Here is a 20,678-nt window from a genome sequence, read left to right on the forward strand (position 1 = left end):
AGAGAACCCACTCTTGCCTTCCAAGGAACATGCCTGAAAGTTAGAAGAGTTGGGCAGGTGACTACAGCATGCATCCATGAAGAGCTCCAGCTTTGGGATCTATTCATATCTCAGCTTTGTCACTCATTAACTTCGTAACCTTGGGCAAGTTACTGAGTCTCTCTATCCATAGTTCTCTTACCTGTTTAAGAGAGTAATAAGGCTGTATTGGCTGTATTGAGTTTCCTTTTTTTTTTTCCCTGAGAAATACCCAGTCCCACTTCTGCTGAAGTGATCACATTTTGCTTTCCCTATTCCCAGTTGGGGAGAAATAGGGGTGTGGGAAGCATGTTATTCAAGCTAGCCAGTGACATACTCTTGGAAATGAATCTTCAGTGGGATAACCCAAAGATTAAATCCCACTGGAGCTCATTCATCTAGACGCCCTGACAAAAATCTTGCTAGTTCCTGCACCTCAGACAAGGCGTCTTCTCCATTCCTCATCTTATACGACTACTTTTGCTTCTCCTTCATTCTGTGAGCTCTCTCCACAACCTGCCCCACCAAATCTAATAATACTTTTTCTGTTTAAGTTCATTAGAGCCAGTTTTTATTGCTTACAACAACAGCAATAAAAGCCCCTAATTGATCCAAACACCTATCTTGCAATGCTGTAAAATCTAAATGATATCAAGTGTGTCAAGTGCCTAGCTCAGTCCTGGCAGCAGTGCAACCAGTCAGTAAGCCACCATTTGGGGCAGGGCACAGGGAGGGAGAGGGGAGATTGTTACTGGTGTGCATTCCACTGAGAAAAACTTTCCCCCAGGAGATAGGACAAACAGGAGGGAGGGAAGTCCAGGCTATGATATGCTCATTTATTCCAAATGTCTTTATTGAAACAGAATGACAGAGCAAGAAAGAATGAGGTCTGGGAGGATGTCTTTGGGCGCAGGATGGAGCCCAGACCCAGTGGTTACAGTGTGGAGCTCTTTCCCTGTCCCCTGACTCTGGCCAGGGAAGTGAACGCAAAGCAGCAGGGAGGAGGCAGGGTGGGGGTGGCCCTCTGAGCTCTCTGCAATGGCTGGCTTGAGGTGCCTCTGAGCCTTCTGGGCAGCCCTCCCTTCCCTACTCAGTCTTCCCGATCTTCTTGCCACCTTTCTGTGTGGGCCAGCCTCCCGTCAGGGTACTCAGAGGCCGCTCAGAGGGCAGGGTTGGGGGTGGCAAGCAGCGGGACGTGGTCACAGCGGTTAGGGGGTGGCTGCTGCAGCAGGGAAGGCCGGCGACACAGCTCCCCATCCCGGAGGACCTCAGGCAGGAGCTTGCGCTTGGTCTCTGGCAGCAGCATAATGCTGAGAATGCAGAGGAGGGCGCAGGCCGCCAGTACCACGTGCTGCAGGAAGGCTCCATGGCCCATGTGGAGGCGCTGGGCCGGGCCACTCAGCCCCCCAAGTGCCCCCAGAGCCATGATCAGGCCTAGGCCTCGGCCCCTAGGGGAGACAGAGGGGAGGAGCTCAGCCCACAGCTGTGGCCTTGCCTACCCTTTTCCCGCAGACCCCTCCTCCAGCCTTCCGGCACCGTCCTCTGGCAGAAGGACCTGGCTCTGCCCCCAGGGGCACCCCTTATCTCACCGAACAGTGGTGGGGATGACTTCAGCAGCAAGGAGGGTGCTGAGGATGGCAGCAGCTTGGGAGGAGAAGAGCCCAAGGACAGAGAAAGTGGTGACGGCGGCCTCATTCAGATCTGGAGAAACAAGAGGGATGATATGAACGGCGGTGTGGAGGCCAAGGCTGGCCTAGTCCCCGGTGTCATCCCCTTGGCTCTCTGTTCCCATGGGTCTGGCTGGGCAGGCTCTGGGCATTCAGTAATTGACTGGGAGAGCAGACAGGGCATGTGGCCAGGTAGAGGCTTGTGGAAGAGCTGGGCAGGGTCTGGGGCTTGTCTTGGGAGGCCTGTGCCAGAAGAAATGGCTGAGCCTGTCTGAAGCACCTCTGTTGGGTTTCCCTTGTTGAGCCCACACTGTGGGGAATGTAGAATGCTCACAATCCCACAGGCCCAGCAGGACCAGGGAAGCAATGCCGGTCAGGGTCATGGAGAGAAGAAGGATGCCCCGGCGGCCAAATCGGTCCACGGTGACCCCCAGGAAGACACAGGCCAGGGCTGCGGTGCCGCTGGCCAGCAGAGAGCACAGGTAGAAGTCCGATGGGCTCCCTCCTCCTCCCACAGGCTGGTAGCAGTGACGAATGGCATGGGCAATGAAGCTGTGAGAAGGGGTAGGGAAGCAAAGAACAGAGTCTGAATCCCCTCCTGCAGCCTTCCACCATGCTGATGGTCCTCTGCAGGGGTCCTTCCCACCCAGCCAGCCCCCATTCCAGCTACTGGCCAGGCCCTCAGCCCAGACACCCTGGCTCACTTGGTGAAGCCCAGGATAAGTAGATTTTTCCAGATGTTGCGGTAGTTGAGGAGGGAAGCGAAGGAAAAGGAGGATGTTGCAGGGAGAGGGCAGGTATTCTCCAGGTCTTTGGGAGAGAGAGAGGAGCTGTCAGTAGAAAACCCTGAGAACCCAGGATCCTCCCACGTGGGTGGTACGGACTCTGGGGGAAGGTGGCACAGCTGCAACCATTCAGAGGGCACCGTCGTATGCAAGTGAGGCAACACTCGCAGGGATCCCATCTCTTACCCTGCAGAGCCTCCTGGGCCTCCTCCCCCAGCATCTGCCCATGGGGCCGGTTTCGCTCAGCCAGGATCCTCAGCACAGACTGAGCCTCTTCGATCTGCCGCTTCACTATCAGCCACCGCGCAGACTCCAGGAACAGACCAGGCCAGCTGTGGGCAGGGTGGAAGGGGTACACTGTGAGGCCTCCCCTCCCCTGATCTAGGGGTGGGAAACACCCACCTCTGAGGGACTGGGGCTGGGGTAGTCCTGGACCAGGGGTGGTCGGAGAAGAGGGGGGGTCTTTGAGCTAGGACTAGTTTGGAGGCAGAGATGGGGATTGCCAGATGACAGGTGAAGGGCAATACTGACCCATAAAACAGGAAGAGGATGCAGGGAGCGGTGATCATTCGCTGCAGGAATCGCCAATCCTTAGAGACAAGGGCCAGGCCCAGGAACAGGAAGTGCCCTCCCACCCCCACCAACTCCCCTGCCAGGGCCACCCGAAGCCTCTGGGTTGGGTCGCACAGCTCCAGGCCTGGAGATACAGCAGGGGTGGAGAGAGGAGAGGAGGCCAGGGAGGAAGAAGGCATGAGAGAGAAGAGGGAGAGAGGGAGGGAGGAGGACAGAGAGCGAGGTCAGACCCAGAGTGGAGGCTGCAGCCCTCGCCTCCCTTGCTAACCTCTGGGTGACAGGGATTGGAGAGACTGTTCAGTCCTCTCTCCTCTCCTGCTCAAACCTAGGAGGGCTCTAGGGCCAGAGTCCCTGGTGAGTGTTCAGCATTTCCAGTTTATAGGCCCTTTCACATCAGGCCTCTTATTTGACCTTCACATCAACCCTTGTCCAAGGTCGCACAGCCAGGGACAATCCTTGTCCCTGGACTTACTGCTGCCAGGGAATAGCATCTTATTCCCTGGGAGCAGTAAGTCCGGGGTAAAGACTTTAAAGATTGTGGGGAGGGGGAGACAGGTGTGGAGAGAAGCGAGAGCCCTGGATTCTTCAAGGGCCTGGGCAGAAAGATAGCTGAGATTCTAGGCAGCTGAAATGTGGCCTAGGGGGCAGTGGGGACAGCCTGGGGATGCAGGCAGGTAGGCATGAGACCCAAGGGAGGGAATTCTGGGAGGGCGGCACTTACGCATCAGGTAGACACCCAGGTCAACACCGGCAAGCAGAAAGCCGAGGAGGAATCGGAGTGCCATCACGCCTGTGGAGGAGCCTGCAGCAGCCCCTCCTACTCCACAGGGACCCACCAGCCCCAAGGTCAGCAACACAATCCCGCGACGGCCAAACCTAGAAAGTGGGAAGGGCTTCTGGTCACCCAGACTCTCTGGTGGTGGGGAGGTTGCTGGGTGAGACCCAGCTGCATACTTCAGAGCTAGAGGTTTGAGAATGAAGATCTGAGAGCAAGAGCTGGACAGAGGCTTGAGAAGATGGGATGGGATGGGGACCATGGGTGTGGCTGTGGTTCTGTAACAGGTGGGAACATGGACTCTTGCGGATGAAGGCTATTGTTCAGAGATTAGGGCGCTTGTCAAGGGATATGAGATCACTCATCAGAAGGGATGGTATATTGCTTAGGAGATTTGGGACTATTCATCCTTAGGAATAGAGCTAAGGGTCAGTGGGGATGGAGTTTGTCTTGCTCAGACTGTTCAGAGGAGATTTGGGGGAAGGTCATTGATATATGGAGTTGGAACTATTAACCTGTGGAGGGGAGCTATTGGCCACTTATGCATGGGGATACTACTGGTCAGTGAGGGTAAAGCTAATGATATTAGGAGACCGAGTAATTGATTTTTGGAGATAGCATTGTTCCATGGAGGTGGGACACTGGTCTATTAATATATTAAGAATGATGAGTAGGGGCCAAGTGCGGTGGTCAAGCTTGTAATTCCAGCACTTTGGGAGGCCGAGGAGGGCAGATCACCTAAAGTCAGGAGTTCGAGACCAGCCTGGCCAAAATGGTGAAAGACCAGCCTGGTCTCTACTAAAAATATAAAAACTAGCTGGGTGTGGTGGCACACACCTGTAGTCTCAGCTACTTGGGAGGCTGAGGCAGGAGAATCACTTGAACTTGGGAGGTGGATGCTGCAGTGAGCAGAGACTGCACCACTGCACTCCAGCCTGGGTAACAGAGCGAGACTCCATCTCAAAAAAAAAAAGAAAAGAAGAAAGGTCAGTGGGCAGTGGGGACATGGTCATGGGTCTATTAATCTGTGGGGTAGGACTATTGATCAGTAGGAAGAATCTATTAATCCATGGGGATAATCAGTAAGGATAAGGACACAGACCAGGAGAGATGATACTATTGGTAAGTGATGATGGTCACTAATTATGAATTAGTGAAGACATGGTTACTGATCCTTGGAGGCTGGGCTATTGATCTTTGGGGATAAGACCACTGATCTATGGAGATGAAGATAGGGAGCCTATGGTCATTGGAAATCAGGCACCAATCCCTGGGAGTTAGGCTATTCACCTAATGGCGTGGGGCATTTTTCCATTAGGATGGACTTACTGGCTAATGTGCTGAAGACTACTGATTTTAGGAGACCAAATTATTAATCTTTGGGGATAAAACCATTGTTCCATAGGAATAAGGCTACTGGTCTGTGGCAACGAGGCCACTGATGCATAGGCATGGGCCATTGACCTGTGGGTTTAGGATCATTGGCCCACAGAGATGTGTGACTATTGGGCAGTGAAAATGGGTACTCATTTTAAGGAACGAACTACTGAGTATTGGGATGCCTTTGATCCATAGATGTTGAGCTATTAATCCACTTGGATGGGATTGTGGATCAATGGGGCTGAGTCTAATCCTCCATGAGGATGTTCAGTGGAGTGAGAGCACCTGTTCACTGGTGATGGTGACCAGAATCAGAGAAGAGATTTTTGATCTGTGGGAAGAGTTATTGGTTGTTGGGATTGGGTAGTTGATCTCTGCAGGTGAAGCTACTGACTCATGGAAATGAGGATTTTGTGAGAGAATCTCAAATCCCTGAGGATCCATGAGGGTGGGACTATTATTCACCCACAGAGGGTGAGGTCATTTGGTGGCAGGCATGGGGCTGTGGGTTATTGAGTCGGAGGGTATTTTCTTTGGAGATAGTTATTGACTCGTAGGGGAGGGGCCACTGGTCAGAAATGGGATAATTTGTTCGTGAAGTTGAACTACTGGTCAGTGGGAATGGAGCTGTTGGTGTTTAGGAATTAACATATTGATCTTCAGGAATGAGGTCACTGACATGAAACTGACGGTCCACGTGGGCTATTAGTGGGGATGAGACTATTCTCTGGGGAGATGAGGCCATTGATTCACAGATTGGGGGCCACTGATCAGTGGGAATGGGGCTAATAGTCCATGGAGGTCGAGTCATTCCTTTGCACGTAAGAGGTAGGGAAGGTGTATTTCTTGATGGGGAGTGAAGTTGAGACAAGGGTAGACCATTGAATAGAAGTCTGGAGAAGACTGTAGAGTCCAGTGAATCGTCTTCGACCTCTTGCAAACGCCCGCTGCTTGGGCTAGCTTCCCTAGCACCCCCTCCTTTCTACCAGCCCTGCCCCCACGACAGCCCTCACCTGTCTGCGGGGTAACCCAGGAACAGGTAGCCGGAGGCAAAGCCCAAGATGAAGAGGATCTGCTCCAGGATCACCTGCCAGCCCAGGTCACACACCAGATCCCACTGGGGATGTGAGAAGGGTGCAGCGGGCGTGAGGCCCCGCCCTCGCCGCTCTCTGCCCGCCCCCAGACCCGCGGCCCGCCTGGCCGCCTCACCTGGCCGATGGCGTTGGTGGTGAGCACTGGCAAGCCATTGTAGTCCCAATCCTTGAGGCAATGGTTGAAGTCCGGCGGTGCGAAGCCACTGCACGAGGGGTCGGTACTGGTGGCGACACGGCTGGCGGCGCTGGCTGCTAGGGCCGCGCTGGCGACACTGACGCCGCTGGCATTGGGGGGCTGCTCCCAGCCAGAGGCATTGGGGGGGAAGACCCCGTAGTGGCAATGCAGCGGGGGCGCCAGCGTGAAGATGGGGTCCGAGGCCATGCCCAGCGCCACAAAGAGCACCGGCAGGCAGCAGAGGCCGAGCTGCAGCTGCTGGCCGCCGCCCAGCGCCCCCACCTGGGCGAGCAGCGCCTCAAAGCTGAGGGGGCCGGGGGGCACGGCCAGCGACAGGCTGCTGCCCAGTCCGTCGCCGCCCGCGTCGCCCTCCCCCTCCCGCTCGCGCTCCCGCTCACCCTGCAGCTGCTCCGTGGGCACCGCATCTCCGAGGGTCCCGACCTGCTGTTGGGGGGCAGGGGGTGGCAGGAGAAGGGTGAAGCGGAGGAAACCGCAGAGCAAGGGCAGGGGGCGGGCGGGAGCGAGGGCCAGGCAGGCAGTCAGGGGCGCGGGATGCGCAGGAGGAAAATGCCGGGCGCTCGGCGGGGGCGGGGGTGCGGAGAGAGGATGGCGTCGCTACCTGGGGCGCAGGCACTTACTCCGTTGGAGGTGGGGGTGATCTCTACAGTGTTGTCGATTTTGCCGCCGCCCCCGCCATTGGGCTCGGGGGTCCCGGTAGCCACCCGGGGAGCCAGCTTGCCGACCGCAGGGGCCCTGCCGGCCTGCCCCAAAAGGATGCGCTGTCCTCTGGCCCACTTGCGTGCCGGCTGCCCGGACACAGAGAGCCCGAAGAGATCCCGCTCTGCAGCTCTGCAGCCGCGGGCGCCTCCTCGGTCTCTGCGATCTCTGCGCGGCTTTCCCCTCCCCTTCCTCTAGACTCTCCTCCCCTTCCCACGTCAGCAGAACCTTCGGTCCAGACTCTTCGTCACAGGGAGGAAGGGGGGCCAGGGCCCAGGGGAGGGAGGGGAAGGGGGCTCTGCCGTCTCTTTCCTGGGTCTGCGGGCCATTGCGGTGAAAAGGGAAAAAAAGCTGAAGGATAGTAGCTAGTCCAGGCAGATGCCAGAGATTCTTCCTCCAATTATTTGCCATCACTCATTCATTCATTCATCCACTCCTTCACTAATCAGTAAAATTTAAGTGTCTACTATATTTTAGGATTTGCATTTGACTTTAGGGATAATAGGGTGGACAAGGTCCACCTTGGAGACCATTACTACAGGGAGACAGACATGTAAGCTGGCTACTGCAGTCCAACTTATGCATATGGAAGACTGGCTTGGCCCTGTATTCAGCCCTAGCTAGTTTCAGTCCTCTACAAGGAGATCACTTCCCTGGGTTTCACCACTCCCATCCTGGTTGAATCTCCACTTCTCAACAGCATTTGGCACTGTTGACCCCCTCTTCCTCTAAACACTGTCTTCCTTGGCTTCTAAGTCCCTTCTGCTCCCCTTTTCTCCACTGCAGAAACCATCTTCCAGGTCATGGCATTGGTGCTGAGCATGGGCAGGCCATTATAGCTCTGGTTCTTGAGGCAGTGGTTGAAGTTCAGCAGGGTGAAGCAACTGCAGGAAGGGTCTGTAATTGGTAGTGACAAGGCTGGTGGTGCTGGCTTCTAGGGCCATTCCTGTCTGTATCATTTAGACACCATCGTTCAGTGTCTGGAATCCTCAGAGACTTAGCCCTATGCCCTTCTCTCATTTCACACTCTCCACCTTGGGATCTCACCCATGCCCACAGCTTCAGTCACCACCCATACGAACAAGACGAACCAGATGCCCAAACTGACAACTCCAGCTTTCACCTCTGTTCTGAGCTCCAGACCCACCTTTTATCTTACCTTCACCTTGGATGACTCACAGGGACCTTCCAACTCAGTATGTTCAAGACCAAACTCGTGCTTTCCCTCTATAACTTGGTTGTCTTCCACTGCTTTTTTCTGCAGTGAATGGCACCCTCAACATCGCATTGCTTCCAGATGCTCAGGCAACAGCCCTTAAAGCTTTTTCTTTCTTACCCATGTTGAATCATTTACAAAATTCTGTCCATTTTACCTCCTATATATTCTCAGATATCCCACATCTCTCCATCCCTACCAGTATTGGTCAAACTACCTGTTGGAAAGATCACTTTGGCCCCCTAATTCCTAACTGACATTCTGCTTCCACTTCGTTTCTACCTCCCTGCCACCCATATGTCATTTATAGTGCAGATGAAATGATCTTTTCAAAATGCAGATCTGATCATGTGCCTTTCCTGCTAACCAGCCTTCAGTGGTGTCTCCTCACTGTCGAGGTGAATATTAAAACTCTAGATACCTCATACGTGGTTCTGCATGCCTGGTCACATGTGCTCTGTGGTTCCTTCTCACTTCGTTCCCCAAACTCTCTGCACTCCAGCCACAGACCTTCCTCTAGTTTTCCCAGTGCCACAAGGCCTTTGAACAAGCTGGTTCCTGCACCTAAAAAGCTTCTTAGTTACATTTCCCTCATCCTTCAGCTCTCAGCTCAAGCTTCTTTGCTACAGAGAAGCCTTCCCTAACCTCTAGAATTGCTACTCAAAGTGTGGTTCATAGGCTAGCAGCATACCTGGGAGCTCATTAGAAATGCAGAATCCCAGACCCTTGAATCCTAATCTGTATTTTATCCAGATCCTCAGGTATAGATTGCAGAATCCCAGACCCTTGAATCCTAATCTGTATTTTAACCAGATTCCCAGGTATAGGTATAATACATTAAAGGTAGAGACACACTTCTCTAAGAGATTTGTTACCTGATAGGTGCTTCATTCTCTAATCCTAGGCAAGGGCTGGAAAGTTTTCTATCGTAGTCAGCCAGAAAATCATTCCCCCTTCTCTTCACTGAACCACACCTTTAACTTATCTCCTCTGTTCAGAAATTTTCCATATATGGGAAATTCTCTTTTTGAGACAGTCTCACTCTCTTGCCCAGGCTGGAGCACAAGTGATCCTCCTACCTCAGCCTCCCGAGTAGCTGGGACTATGTGCACATGCCACCACACTTGGCTAATTTTTTGATGTTTTGTTAAGACAGGGTCTCGCTGTGTTGCCAAGGCTGGTCTCATACTCCTGAGTTCAAGCAGTGCTCTACCCTCAGCCTCCCAAAGTGCTGGGATTATAGGTGTGAGCCACCGCGCCACGCAGATCCTCCAGAAAATGATTTGTCCAAAATGATGATGAGTAGGTCATCCTGCAATATCTACCTGGGAAGCCGAGTGAAAGAGCCTAGACCCTCTTGGGGTCACCTAAGGAAGAGGGTGCCCAGACTGGCCAGCAGCATTCTCTAGTTGGCCAGAGTTATCCTGTGGTGCAAAGCTGAGGCTGGGCCTTTAGTTGGGGGGGCCTCTTCAGGATGGCACATTTCAAGGTCCTTGTATGGCCAGCTTCTCTCCACATTGACACCTCTCTAATGACATCATTTGACAATGAAGTCTTGAAGAAAGGCTCTCAGGTCAGTCATCGGGGTCTGCCTTCTGATGACACTAGTCCTCAGACTCTCCTCCTTCGGGTTTCAGTTCAGATCTCACCTTTCAACCATCCTGTCTAAAGTCTCCTTCACTGGCCTCCCCTCTCATCTACTTAGTTTCTTCATATCACAGTGCTGATTTCCAACACCAGCAAATGTCAAATCTGTGGCAGGTTTCTGTTTTTATTTATATATGTTAACTGACTTATTTGTGTATCCCACTGGAATGATACATTCACAATATACTTGCAGAACTGTGCCTGGCCCATCATGAGAGCAAAGAACTTGTCCAGTGAATAGTTGTCGAAGAAAGGAGCAAAATCTCCCCCAAACCCCAAAAGGCATCCTGTTCAGTGTGTGTCCAATAGGTATGGCTGCTGAGCACCAGCGTTGCTCACCATGCTCCCAAGAGGCAGAATCAGGGAGGCAGACAGCAGGGGTTTATTGAGGTGCACACCCATGTCTGGGTCCCGGCTCTCTCCTGCCTTCTGTGGGGAGAAGCCCTCTGGTCTCTCTGAGACCTTCAATCTCTGGGCAGTTTATATCTTGCCCTCTCAGCTAATAGTGCAGCACTGATCTTCTAGTGCCAAGAAACAGAAAAAGAGAGAGTCTCTGTATGGCCCCAGGTTTTTGTCACCTGACTCTTCATGGCCAGTCTTCCAGAGGTGGGTGGCAGTGCAGTGGCCTCCACCCTAGGCTGAGGAGAGAAGGGTCCAGTTCCTCCCTGCCCCAGCGCCTAGTACCTGCTCCTGACAAAACAGGGAATAATATTAAATATAAATAATTTATACAAAATGGCTCATACAAAAAGCTGTGGGTTGGGGGAGAAGACACCTCTGTGAGAGGCTGAGATGACAGAAAAGGAAGGAGAGGGGAAAGATACCTCCACCTCTCCTGGTCCCTTAACAAAGTCCTCCAGCCACCTAAGGCTGGAGGGGGGCTTTGGCAGGCAGAGGAGGGGCAGAGCTGTGCCAAAGGACCTTCAGGGAGCCAGGCTGGTGAGCAGGTTGGTGAATTGCAGGGCCTGCCCTGCCAGTTCTGTTACACACTGCACCATCTCTTGGATTGCAGGGCTGGATGGGTAGCCCAGGGCAGCTCCCTTGACAGCCAGCACAGTGGCCCGCAATGCCTGGCCCAGCACTGTACCTGCAGCCCTGACCTGTGCTCGGAGAGGGGCAGAGGCTGCCAGCCGGCCCAGGGTGTCCCCAACAAACACCAGGCGGTGAGCAGCCACCACCACCCTCTTGCTGTGGGGCACGAAGAGGCTTGGGGGCTGATTAGCCTGGATATTGGACATCAGGGCTGCCACAGCCACCTGCAGGGCTGAGTAGTGGCTCTGGCATTGCCCGGCGTAGAACTGCAGGAGCTGTAGGTCTCCGGTGGACAGAACCAGCGGCTCCCCTGGGGACAGGGACTCCTAAGGGGCAAGAGGAGTGGTCAGAGGGAACATTCTCATTAGCGCCATTTCCTCCCTCACTTCTTTTCTGCTTCCTCCCTTTCTTCCGAAGGGCAATCCTTTTAATTCTTATCTCTGCCCATCAGAAAGTTTAGATTCTAGAGTGGCAGTGAAGTGCCCACGCTTGATATCAGATAGATCTGGATTTAAATAACCTCAAACTTGATTTCCGACAAGTCTTTGAACTTGGTTTCCTTAACTCTAAAACAGGGAGTCTAGGACTATACTGTCCAGTGTAAACATTATGTGAGCTACATGTGAAATTTTAGATGTGTCAGTAGCCACGTTAAAAGCGGTAGAAAAAAAAAATCCTGGTATCTTTTTATCTAACTACAAATATAAAAATGTTATATTTTCAACATATAATCAATATGAAAATTACTGATATTTTTCCCATATTAAGTCTGCAAAATCCAGGGTGCATTTTATATTCGCAGCATATTTCAATTTGAACTAGCCATATCTTCTTGAGTGCTCACTGGCCATATGTAGCTAGTGGCTACTGTACTAGATAGTGCAGTACTGGTATGTACCTCATGAGGCTGCAGTGAAGATCGATTGAGATGATACAGAGGAAGGGCTTGGCACGGAGGTGTGCATTGCACTCCATGAGCACCAGATGTGTATTTTTTTTTTTTAAAGATGGGGTTTCACCATGTTGTCCAGGCTGGTCTTGAAGTCCTGACCTCAAGTGATCCGCCCACCTTGGTCTCCCAAAATACTGGGATTACAGGCGTGAGCCACCATGCCCGGCCTCAGATGTGTATTCATTGTGACTGTGGTTAATACTAACGCATGCAATGTGCCTAGCACGGGATCTGGTACTTGGTAAATACCTGATAAATGGTAGCTATTGTGTTGCGACCATTCTACACAGGGTTGAGGAAACCACCTCACTTTCTGAGGCCTGGAGAGATTAACTAGCGGCTTCAAAGCCCCTGGCTTCTCAATAGTGGAGCCGGGATTAGGAGCTAGGTCTCTTAGGAGCCCAGGAATTCACAGTTGGAAGGAAGCTCAGAAGTCCCCAGGCCCAGCTCTGACCCCACAGCTCAGAAACTTTCTGCTCTCCTGGCTGCTTTTCTGACTCCTCTCCAACACATTCTTTCCCCTCTTTCTGAATTCCTGACATCCTCTTCCAAGTTCCAGTTCCTTCCTGTAGGATTCTAACTCACCTCCACTCTGTCCCTCCCTGCTTCCTGTGAACTGTCACTCCATCCTAACCTCTTTCCTTCTATGTTCGATGGCTCAGCTCTTCTCCCAAGTCCCTGTTCCTCCCTCCCCGGCCCCCTTCCCTAGCACCATTCCCACCAGGGTTACCTGTGGTGCTGCTGGCGTCCGACTCTCGGGCAGTTCAGGATCCTCTGTGCAGGCCTGATCCAGGGCCCTGGGTCCCTGAGCTTTGTCCATGCCCTGCAGGAGGGGATTGAGTCTCAGTGCTGGGGTGAGGGAGCAGGATGGGGTGGCCTCTGCAGCCTTTCTGCCCCTTCCTAGCCCCCCTTCCTTCCCAAGGACACTTCTGTTATCAGAGGTTGTAGTCCCTTGACTCTAGAGAGCTCTGGTGGCCCCAGGCTGGGTCTAGGGGAAAATGGTGTGGCACTGGTACAAATGTTGTGGCCAAGTACTGAGGTTGCAGGGTGGAGGGCCAGGGGAGAGGGAAGGGGGACAGAAGGGAGGCAGGGAGGCTCTGCCTCTGTGCCCTAGGCCTCCACATTCCTTCCCTTGGTCTCCCAAGGGTCCTCCTGGTGGGGCTGTCGAGGGGCACTCACCTTCAGGTGGACGTAGTCATACTCCTCAGCCATCGGAATGCCCTCATACTCATTGTGGTGAGCTGGGTCGTCCTGTACCTCCCTGCCCTCTGGATCCCACTCAACCTTGGTGCCCCCAAAGCCAGGCAGGCGGGGTGGAGGTGGGGGCAGAGGCCGGTCCTGGATGCTGCCCTTCCGTCCTGGGGCAGGAGAGGGTGCCGGGGAGGGGCTGGGAGCCTCAGGGACAGGCAGGGCAGGCAGAGGGCGGCGGGACAGGCTCTCAGCTGAGGGGAGCCGGGGCCTGTGTGGAGGTGGGGGACTTCGGGGCAGAAGCTGGGCCAGGGCGTCCAGGTGAAGGGAGGCCGAAGCTCCAGGGGGCTCTGGAGAAGGGGGAGCCTCTGGCCCCAGCAGGGGCACATCGTAGATCCCCTCATCAGTGCCCCTGCCCTCCCTGTCTGCCAGCAGTTCCTCGGGTGCTTCATACAGATTGAGTAAAGCTGATGCTCGTTTCAGGTTGGAGGGAGCAGTGTAGATGGGGGGCCCTGGCTCTCGGCCTCCTTCCCACTCCAGATCTGGTTCCAGCTCTGTAGGTGGCTTTGGGGTCAGAGGCACATCATAGGGAGCATCATCCTCTCCAGGGGGCTGCAGGGCAACCCGGGTCAGAGGGTGGGAATAGGAGGCAGGGCAGTCATAGGGGCCACTGGAAGGCCCCCGGAGGGCGGTGGGGGGCACATCGTAGACCTGTGGGGAGGAGTGGTCAGTCACCTGTCGGCTCAGCAATGAACCCTCCCTTGGGGCCATCTGTCTCCCACCCAATGTACACAAGGACCTCTAACCCTCACCTCCAAGACATCTCTGAGGGCAGCCAGCTGGGTCCCACTGGCTCTGGGGATCTTGTAGATGGGGTCAGGAGAGGGTGGGCAAGGTCCAGCTGGAAGTCCTGAGGCTGGACAGGGCCGAGCTGGGGGTGGCACCACATATACCTGAGGGATCAAACAGATGGGGGATCAGGAGGAACGGAAGGAGCAGTGATCAGATAATGTCTGAGTTCAAGGAGCTTAGAGACCTTCCAACTCCCCCTATACCGAGAGGGCCACAGCTCGGAAAGTTTGGTAGACAAGTTTTGTCCAGTGCAGAGCATTGAAGAGCTGTGGCCTCAGGGTTCTCCCTGCCCACCTGCTGCAGGCCCTGGCTGGGGGCAGTGGGGGAGGAATGGGGCTCTTCGGCTTCGGGTTGGGGAGGCTCCCACTCTTACCTCCTGGTCCTCATTGCTGTGATCTGGGGTTGGATATGGTGAGCCAGGCTGGGCTGGGGGCGCAGAAGAGAGGCTGGGCTTCGGTGCTGGGCCAGCAGGCAGGAGCTTCACCCTGTTGGCGGGCACAATGCCCTGCTGGCCGTGTAGGGAGCAGAGGCACCAGCCGTCCAGTCCACCAGCGCCCTCCCTCTGCAGGACCCGTAGGACATCCCCTCGGCGGAAGGACAGCTCCTGGGGGGACTCAGCGGTGTTGTCATATAGTGCCCGGGCCAGCTGGGCCTGGTGGGGGAGGTGGGAGTGGGGAGAAGGGTCTTCAGACCCCTTTCAGGTATGTCACTCCTGCTCCAAACCCTTTGGAGCTCTGCATTTCCCTCAAGCTAAAAACCTGAACTCTCGATACAGCCCTTCCTGCCTGGGCCTTAGCTTCTCTCCAGCTTCAGCAGCTGCATTCTCCCTCTTCCTTTCCGTTCCTTGAACTAGACCAGCTCTCCTCAGAGAGGCTGATTCTTTACTCTTCTCCCCACCCTATTCTCTGTCTATCTCCACCTATTGTTTCCATCCCCATAATTTGCTTTTTTTTGGGTATCGATTTCTTCCCTCATATTGTAAACCTATGAACACAGGACCTGCTATATTTCTAGTCCTTGTAATAAGGCCTGACCTGGAATTGGTCAATACACATGTTGAATGAATTTCTTCCAAAACTCATGAAGAAGCCCTGCTACAGTCCCTCACAGAATCTCCTTTACCTTCTCTCTGTTCCAGAGTCATTATCCCTCACTAGCAAAAGAGATTAAGCAGCCGCAGAGATCTCTCATTCTGAGACCGGGAAAGGCCTAGTCCAGACAGTGCGCCTAGGCATAACAAGAAAGAAAACAGAAACGAAGCAGTCGTTTTGCTCTCAGTCTGAGGAAATAAGATTCTACCAGAAAAGGCTGAGGTTACCATGTATATTCTTGTGTATATTCTTGTGAGTGTGTGTGTGCGTATGAAAGGGGTTGGCAGGCCAACCAAAGCAAACATGTATCATCCTGTTTCCCGTCCTGTCTGGTGGGGGCTTATAAGCTTTTTTTCATCAAGGGATTCATGTTCAGGTAATAAGTCACAGGTACCAAGTGCAAATGATGTGTCCAGACACAGTGCAAATCTTTGCATTAATCAACTAATCTTACTTAATTCTCACAACAACCTTACAAGGGAGGAACCATCATTACCCCATTTTGGAAAGAAAAGTGGAAGAGCTAGGTTAGTACTTTGCCCGATGCTGTATCACTGGCACAGCTGGTGGGGCATAATCTGAACCTTAAGCTGCTTGATTCCAGAGCCCGTGCTCTCACTCACTGCTCTACTGCTTCTCCACAATTACAAATGTAGGAATCTACTTAAAAGAAAGAGTAGTAACAGCGGCTCTGAGGCTCCCTAACTCAAAAGTGAGTCAAATGAATAGAAGGTCTTCTTGTATCCAATTTCCCTTTGCTATAACCCTTCGCAGTGCTCTTGCTCCATGATGTCCTTTGGTAGAGTTAAGCTTAAACCACTTAAATACAAGTATGTTCAGCTTCAGTTTTTGGTTTTTTTTTTGAGACAGAGTTTCGCTCTTGTTACCCAGGCTGGAGTGCAATGGCACGATCTTGGCTCACCGCAACCTCTGCCTCCTGGGTTCAGGCAATTCTCCTGCCTCAGCCTCCTGAGTAGCTGAGATTACAGGCATGCGCCACAATGCCCAGCTAATTTTTTGTATTTTTAGTAGAAATGGGGTTTCACCATGTTGACCAGGATGGTCTCGATCTCTTGACCTCGTGATCCACCCGCCTCGGCCTCCCAAAGTGCTGGGATTACAGGCTTGAGCCACCGTGCCCGGCCCCCTCAGCTTCAGTTTTGATTGTTAAATAATGATGACTGCTGGTAGGATCCCAGGCAGTAGTGACTTACATGTAGTGTTGGAGAGCAGCTAGTTAGGCACTACTAGCCAGGTAGCCAAATGGACTAATTCAGTAAAAAAGTCTCAAGTTAAAGATCTCAGGCAGGCTGCCACCAGACCCTGGGAGAAGGATGCCCTGCTCAGTCAGCAGGAGTGCATGTTCCTCTTGGCTGATGTTTCCCTCTGGTGGTGAGGTTGTCCAGCCCTTCATGGCTGGGTGATTTTAACAACAAATGGCTGCTTCTTGCCTGATTCCCAACTCATCAAACCATTTTCTGATTAAATTTTGGTTTCTAAAGGATATTGTCTCACACAAAGAAAACATGCCAACCAGATGACACAAATTCCTGGTTAGCGCTGCACTTTTCTTTTTAGTAGTAAATTATAAATCGTTTTTTTGGATCTAGCCAGGGGGATTAAAAGCACAGTTCCAGAGGCAGACCTGGGGTTGAGTCTTGGCTGTGTCTCTTTCTTTTAAAATTTTTATTTAAATATTTATTAATTTAGAGACCAGCTCTTGCTCCATGGCCCAGGCTGGAGTGCAGTGGCACAATCATAACTCACTATAACCTCAAATGCTTTGGTTCAGCCTCTTAAGTACCTGGGATTACTGTTGCCACCCACTGCTCAGCGCTCTGTCCCTTTCTAGCCTAGGGAAGAAAGGGACAGAGCGTTTAACTTTTCTGAGTCTCAATTTCCTCCTTTGTAGAATGCCCTATCTACGTATCCATTTTCAGATAATAATGGCACTATCTTCACAAGGTGGTTGTGAGAACTGCATAAAGAAACTGTGACAATGCTTAGCACAGGGCCAGGTGCAGTAAATGCTTAATAAATAATAGCTGTTATTAGAAACCTGTGAGTTTGATTAGCATAGGTGCCCTTGACCCCAAAAAGAAAAATCCACCTTTTTGGGACTACAAAGCTGACCAGCTGGATCCTGAACCATGGATCTCTATGCCAGAGTACTCCCAGAGGTACTCTGTCTCCAGAGGGCCTCCTTCCCCACCCTGAGCTAGGGTTTCCTGGCCATCATTACAGATTGAGGAACCAAAAGGAGTTTGGGGCCAGGTGCAGTGGCTCATGCCTGTAATCTCAGCACCTTGGGAGGCTGAGGAGGGCGGATTGCCTAAGCCCAGGAGTTTGAGACCAGCAGGGGCAACATGGCAAAACCCCGCCTCTACAAAAAATACAAAATGTTAGTCGATGTGGTGGTGTGTGCTTGTAGTCCCAGCTACTCAGGAGGCTGAGGCAGGCAGATCACCTGAGTCCAGGAGGTCGAGGCTGCAGTGAGCCATGATTATGCCACTGCACTCCAGCCTGGGTGACAGGGTGAGACCTTGTCTCCAAAAAAAAAAAAAAAAAAAAAAAAAAAAAAAAAAAAAATTAAAGGGAGTTTGGTCTGAGAAAGAACCAAAATTGAACTTGTCCTCAAAGGGTATGGGAGGACATTGGGTGGCTCTGTGCTTCTCTTTTCAGTCTCACAATTATCTCTCCCAGAGTCCCCACTGAGAAGGGACCAGAAAGCAGGGGACAGCCTCGCTTCCCTGGCAATCTTAGGCAGGACCTGGAAGAGGGTGTTGGAACAAAGCTGCCTGAATTCAGACTGCCTAGACTGCAGAACAGAAAGCAGAGGAGGGGCTGCTGAGCGCTCCTCTCGGTGTTAGGTTTGAGTTCTGTCCAATGGGGTCAAGCTCTGGGCCCTGCCATTGCAGGACCGAGTTGTTGGACTGATTGATGATGGGTGTGGCCACTCCTGCTCTATACCCCGGGGCGGCAGCGGCCCAGCTGACTAGTGAGGGAAAGGCCAGCCTAATGCGGGTTTCAGAGGGCCTCTGAACTGTCTGGGAGGCCGCCTCCCACTGTCCCATCATGCCAGCTGTCTCCTCCCTTTGTCCTGATCCCTGGAAAGTGGCCTGAGGCTGGCTGACATCATCTCCCCTCCTCCCTCTTGTCTTCTCTTTCTCCTTGCCTGATCTCCCTCTGCTCTATTTCCCTCTTTTCCTTATCCCTAGAGATGGGCCTCCTTGGGTCCTTCAGCCTCTTGTTTTCCGTGAGCCATTAGGTCCTTTCAACTCCCTCCAAACCTTTCATTTGCCTCCCAATCACAAGCCCCCGCCAACCACCAGTGGCCATCTGTTCCCGCCCAAAAGGGAGCAGGCAGGACTGGGGATACACTTGCCCCCTCCCCTCCATTCAGGCGCAGCCTCTAGGAAGAAAAAGGAGAATGGGGAGGAGGCGGGGAGGAGGGGCGAGCCAGAGCCTGGAGGAGCAGAGCATGACGAGTGAGAGGGCGAAGGGAAAGAAAAGTGAGAGGAGAGGGACACAGCCTCCTGGAGAAGAAAGGGATCAAGGAGAGAGACAAAGAGAGGACAGAAATAAAGTGACAGGAGCGCAGGGCAGGCCGTGGAGGTCTCTCCCCGGCAGCCTCCGCTCCCTGGTGGACTTACCGACGTGGCAATGGCCATGGCTTTGGCCTCCCGCGCAGCCTGCCTCAGGCCAGGCTCGGTTTTGCTGACTTCAGCGGTGGCTGTCCCGCACCATGGTCCGCGGCCTCTAGGCCAGGAGGCCACCCCCAGCTGTGGCGCCTGAGTCGCGGCCTCCGCCAAAGTTGGAGGAGGAGAAAGAAAACCCACAAAACTTCCCAAAGGAGAGGCAGGCTATCCAGGCAGGAGGAGGAGCAGGGCGGGCCGGGGCGTCGCTGCGGGACGGCATCCAAGGGCGCGCGCTCCGTGCTGTCCCCGTGGCCTCCCGGGCGTCACCGTCTCGGCCAGGGCCTTGGAGCTGCCCGCCTTGGGCCTGCGGGAGCCGAAAGTTCCTTTCTGGGGCCGGGACAGGCGAGCAGGCGCAGGCGGGCGCTGGGCTGTGCTCGACGCCTCTCCAAGCTGCTCAGGAGAGCCTCGAGGGCTGGGAGAAGCCGCCTGGGCGGTTCGGCTGGACGAGCGAGTTTAGGGGGCCAACCCTCTCCACCCTCCCGCCCCGGTGCAGAGCGATGCTCCCAGGGCTGGGGTCTGCGGCGGTCCGGTTGGGAGGGAGGGAGTGCGAGAACTGAGATGTTTGTCTCAAGTTGCTTGGCACCAAAGGCCCTCGAGAGCGTGGCCGTGGGGCTGGGTCACCGGAGTGGCAGCTACTGCCCAGACACTTGCACCCCCCGTGGCGCGGCGGTTCTCACGCGCGCACTCACTCAGCGCTCCCAGGGGTCTGAGGTCACCCCCACGGCGCCTCGCCCCGGGCTGCAACAACCAGCACGCAGGCACCCCTGGAATAGGCCGGACTGCCTTCCCGACGACGCGTGTCCCGTGCCCGGAGGGTGGAGGGCCCCAGCCCCTTTCCAGCCCTCGGCTCCAGGGTTCAGCGCCACGCGCTCCGGCTCCCACCCTCGGCCCCTGGTACCCGGCGCTGGCCCCGCCGGTCCCGCTCACACGCAGCTTGGGCAGGGCCCCGTGGCGCGCCCCATAGCTTGGGGGCAGCTCCTAGGTGTCTCTGGGAAGGGAAAAAAAGGCCACAAAGCAAAAGGAGCAAAAAGGCGAAGGAGGAGCAGAGGCCCGGGTCCTGTGGACTCGCCTGGGCTGGGCGTGGGGACACTGAGAGGGCTGCGAAGGCTCCGGGGGGTCGCGCGTGGCCCCCGGGCTCACCCCTGGCTCGCGGCTGCCCTTCCCTCCCCTTCCTGGGCTCCGGGCCCGTCTCAGTGCAGTTCCTTTCTCCTCCCCTCAGGCCCTCTCCCCTCTTCTCTCTGTCGCGGGGCTCCGTCCGGGGGATTAAGAGAAAGGAGGGAGGGGAAAGGGGAGGAGAAGGGAAGGGGCGGAGGAGAAAGGGGGACGATCCTTCCAAAGGCGGGTGTTGAGTTTCAGCTCAGGACCCTCGGGTCCAACTGCCTGTTCCCATCCCCTCACCCCCCCCCTCCTCCGCGCCTTCGCCCCAGGCCCCAGTCCCCCGCGCCTCCCTCCTCCAGACTCCGCGGCTGGCCTCGATCGCGGTGGTCTGGTCCGGTCGCCTCCCTTCGGGAGCTTTCCTCTCCCTGCCACGCCCCCGCGTCTCCCCCGCAGCCCCGAGCCACATGGCCTCCTTTTCATTAGCCCCACATCTGTCTTTCCCATGGGAGGGAGCGCTCGCCTTCCGCTCTGCGGGGCCTTTAGCAGAGCCTCTCGGCTTCTCAGTGCCTCCACTGCAGGGCAGCAGGGTTCGCTGGGCCGTTCTTGCCGGGCACAGGCAGGGAGTCTAACGCTGGACATGGATTCTCGCCCTGGTGACAGAACAAGAAGCTGGGCGTCTGGCTCCAGAGCTGCAGGCAGGCAGGTCGTGTGGCCTCTTAC

General features: G+C 54.4%; 3 protein-coding genes across 5 annotated transcripts in view; all 3 read right to left on the minus strand.

The window, feature by feature from the left end:
• Positions 1-20,678, minus strand: part of LOC101027939 (myosin-6) — a 251,421-nt gene that overhangs the window by 187,728 nt on the left and 43,015 nt on the right. The gene's annotated exons all lie outside the window — the stretch shown is intronic.
• SLC22A17 (solute carrier family 22 member 17) lies at positions 841-7,371 on the minus strand. Of its 3 annotated transcripts, none has more exons than XM_074393229.1 (10): positions 7,106-7,371; positions 6,408-6,908; positions 6,212-6,315; positions 3,765-3,919; positions 3,002-3,167; positions 2,657-2,802; positions 2,390-2,495; positions 1,966-2,237; positions 1,608-1,719; positions 841-1,466 (listed from the first exon to the last, which is right to left on the minus strand). In XM_074393229.1, the coding sequence occupies exons 2-10, from the start codon at positions 6,672-6,674 to the stop codon at positions 1,178-1,180; spliced, it is 1,617 nt and encodes a 538-aa protein (XP_074249330.1). In that variant the 5' UTR covers positions 6,675-6,908; positions 7,106-7,371; the 3' UTR covers positions 841-1,177. The 3 variants fall into 3 exon arrangements, with proteins under 3 accessions (XP_074249330.1, XP_003924356.1, XP_003924357.1); XM_003924307.4 differs by having other exon boundaries at positions 2,020-2,237; positions 6,408-6,911; positions 7,106-7,363; XM_003924308.3 differs by having other exon boundaries at positions 6,408-6,911; positions 7,106-7,363.
• On the minus strand, positions 9,276-20,246 carry EFS (embryonal Fyn-associated substrate). The gene is made up of 6 exons (XM_003924309.4): positions 18,816-20,246; positions 14,445-14,723; positions 14,032-14,172; positions 13,211-13,930; positions 12,762-12,854; positions 9,276-11,405 (listed from the first exon to the last, which is right to left on the minus strand). The coding sequence occupies exons 1-6, from the start codon at positions 18,831-18,833 to the stop codon at positions 10,971-10,973; spliced, it is 1,686 nt and encodes a 561-aa protein (XP_003924358.2). The 5' UTR covers positions 18,834-20,246; the 3' UTR covers positions 9,276-10,970.

The sequence above is a fragment of the Saimiri boliviensis genome, chromosome 2 (assembly GCF_048565385.1).
Source record: "Saimiri boliviensis isolate mSaiBol1 chromosome 2, mSaiBol1.pri, whole genome shotgun sequence".
Classification (NCBI taxonomy): domain Eukaryota; kingdom Metazoa; phylum Chordata; class Mammalia; order Primates; family Cebidae; genus Saimiri; species Saimiri boliviensis.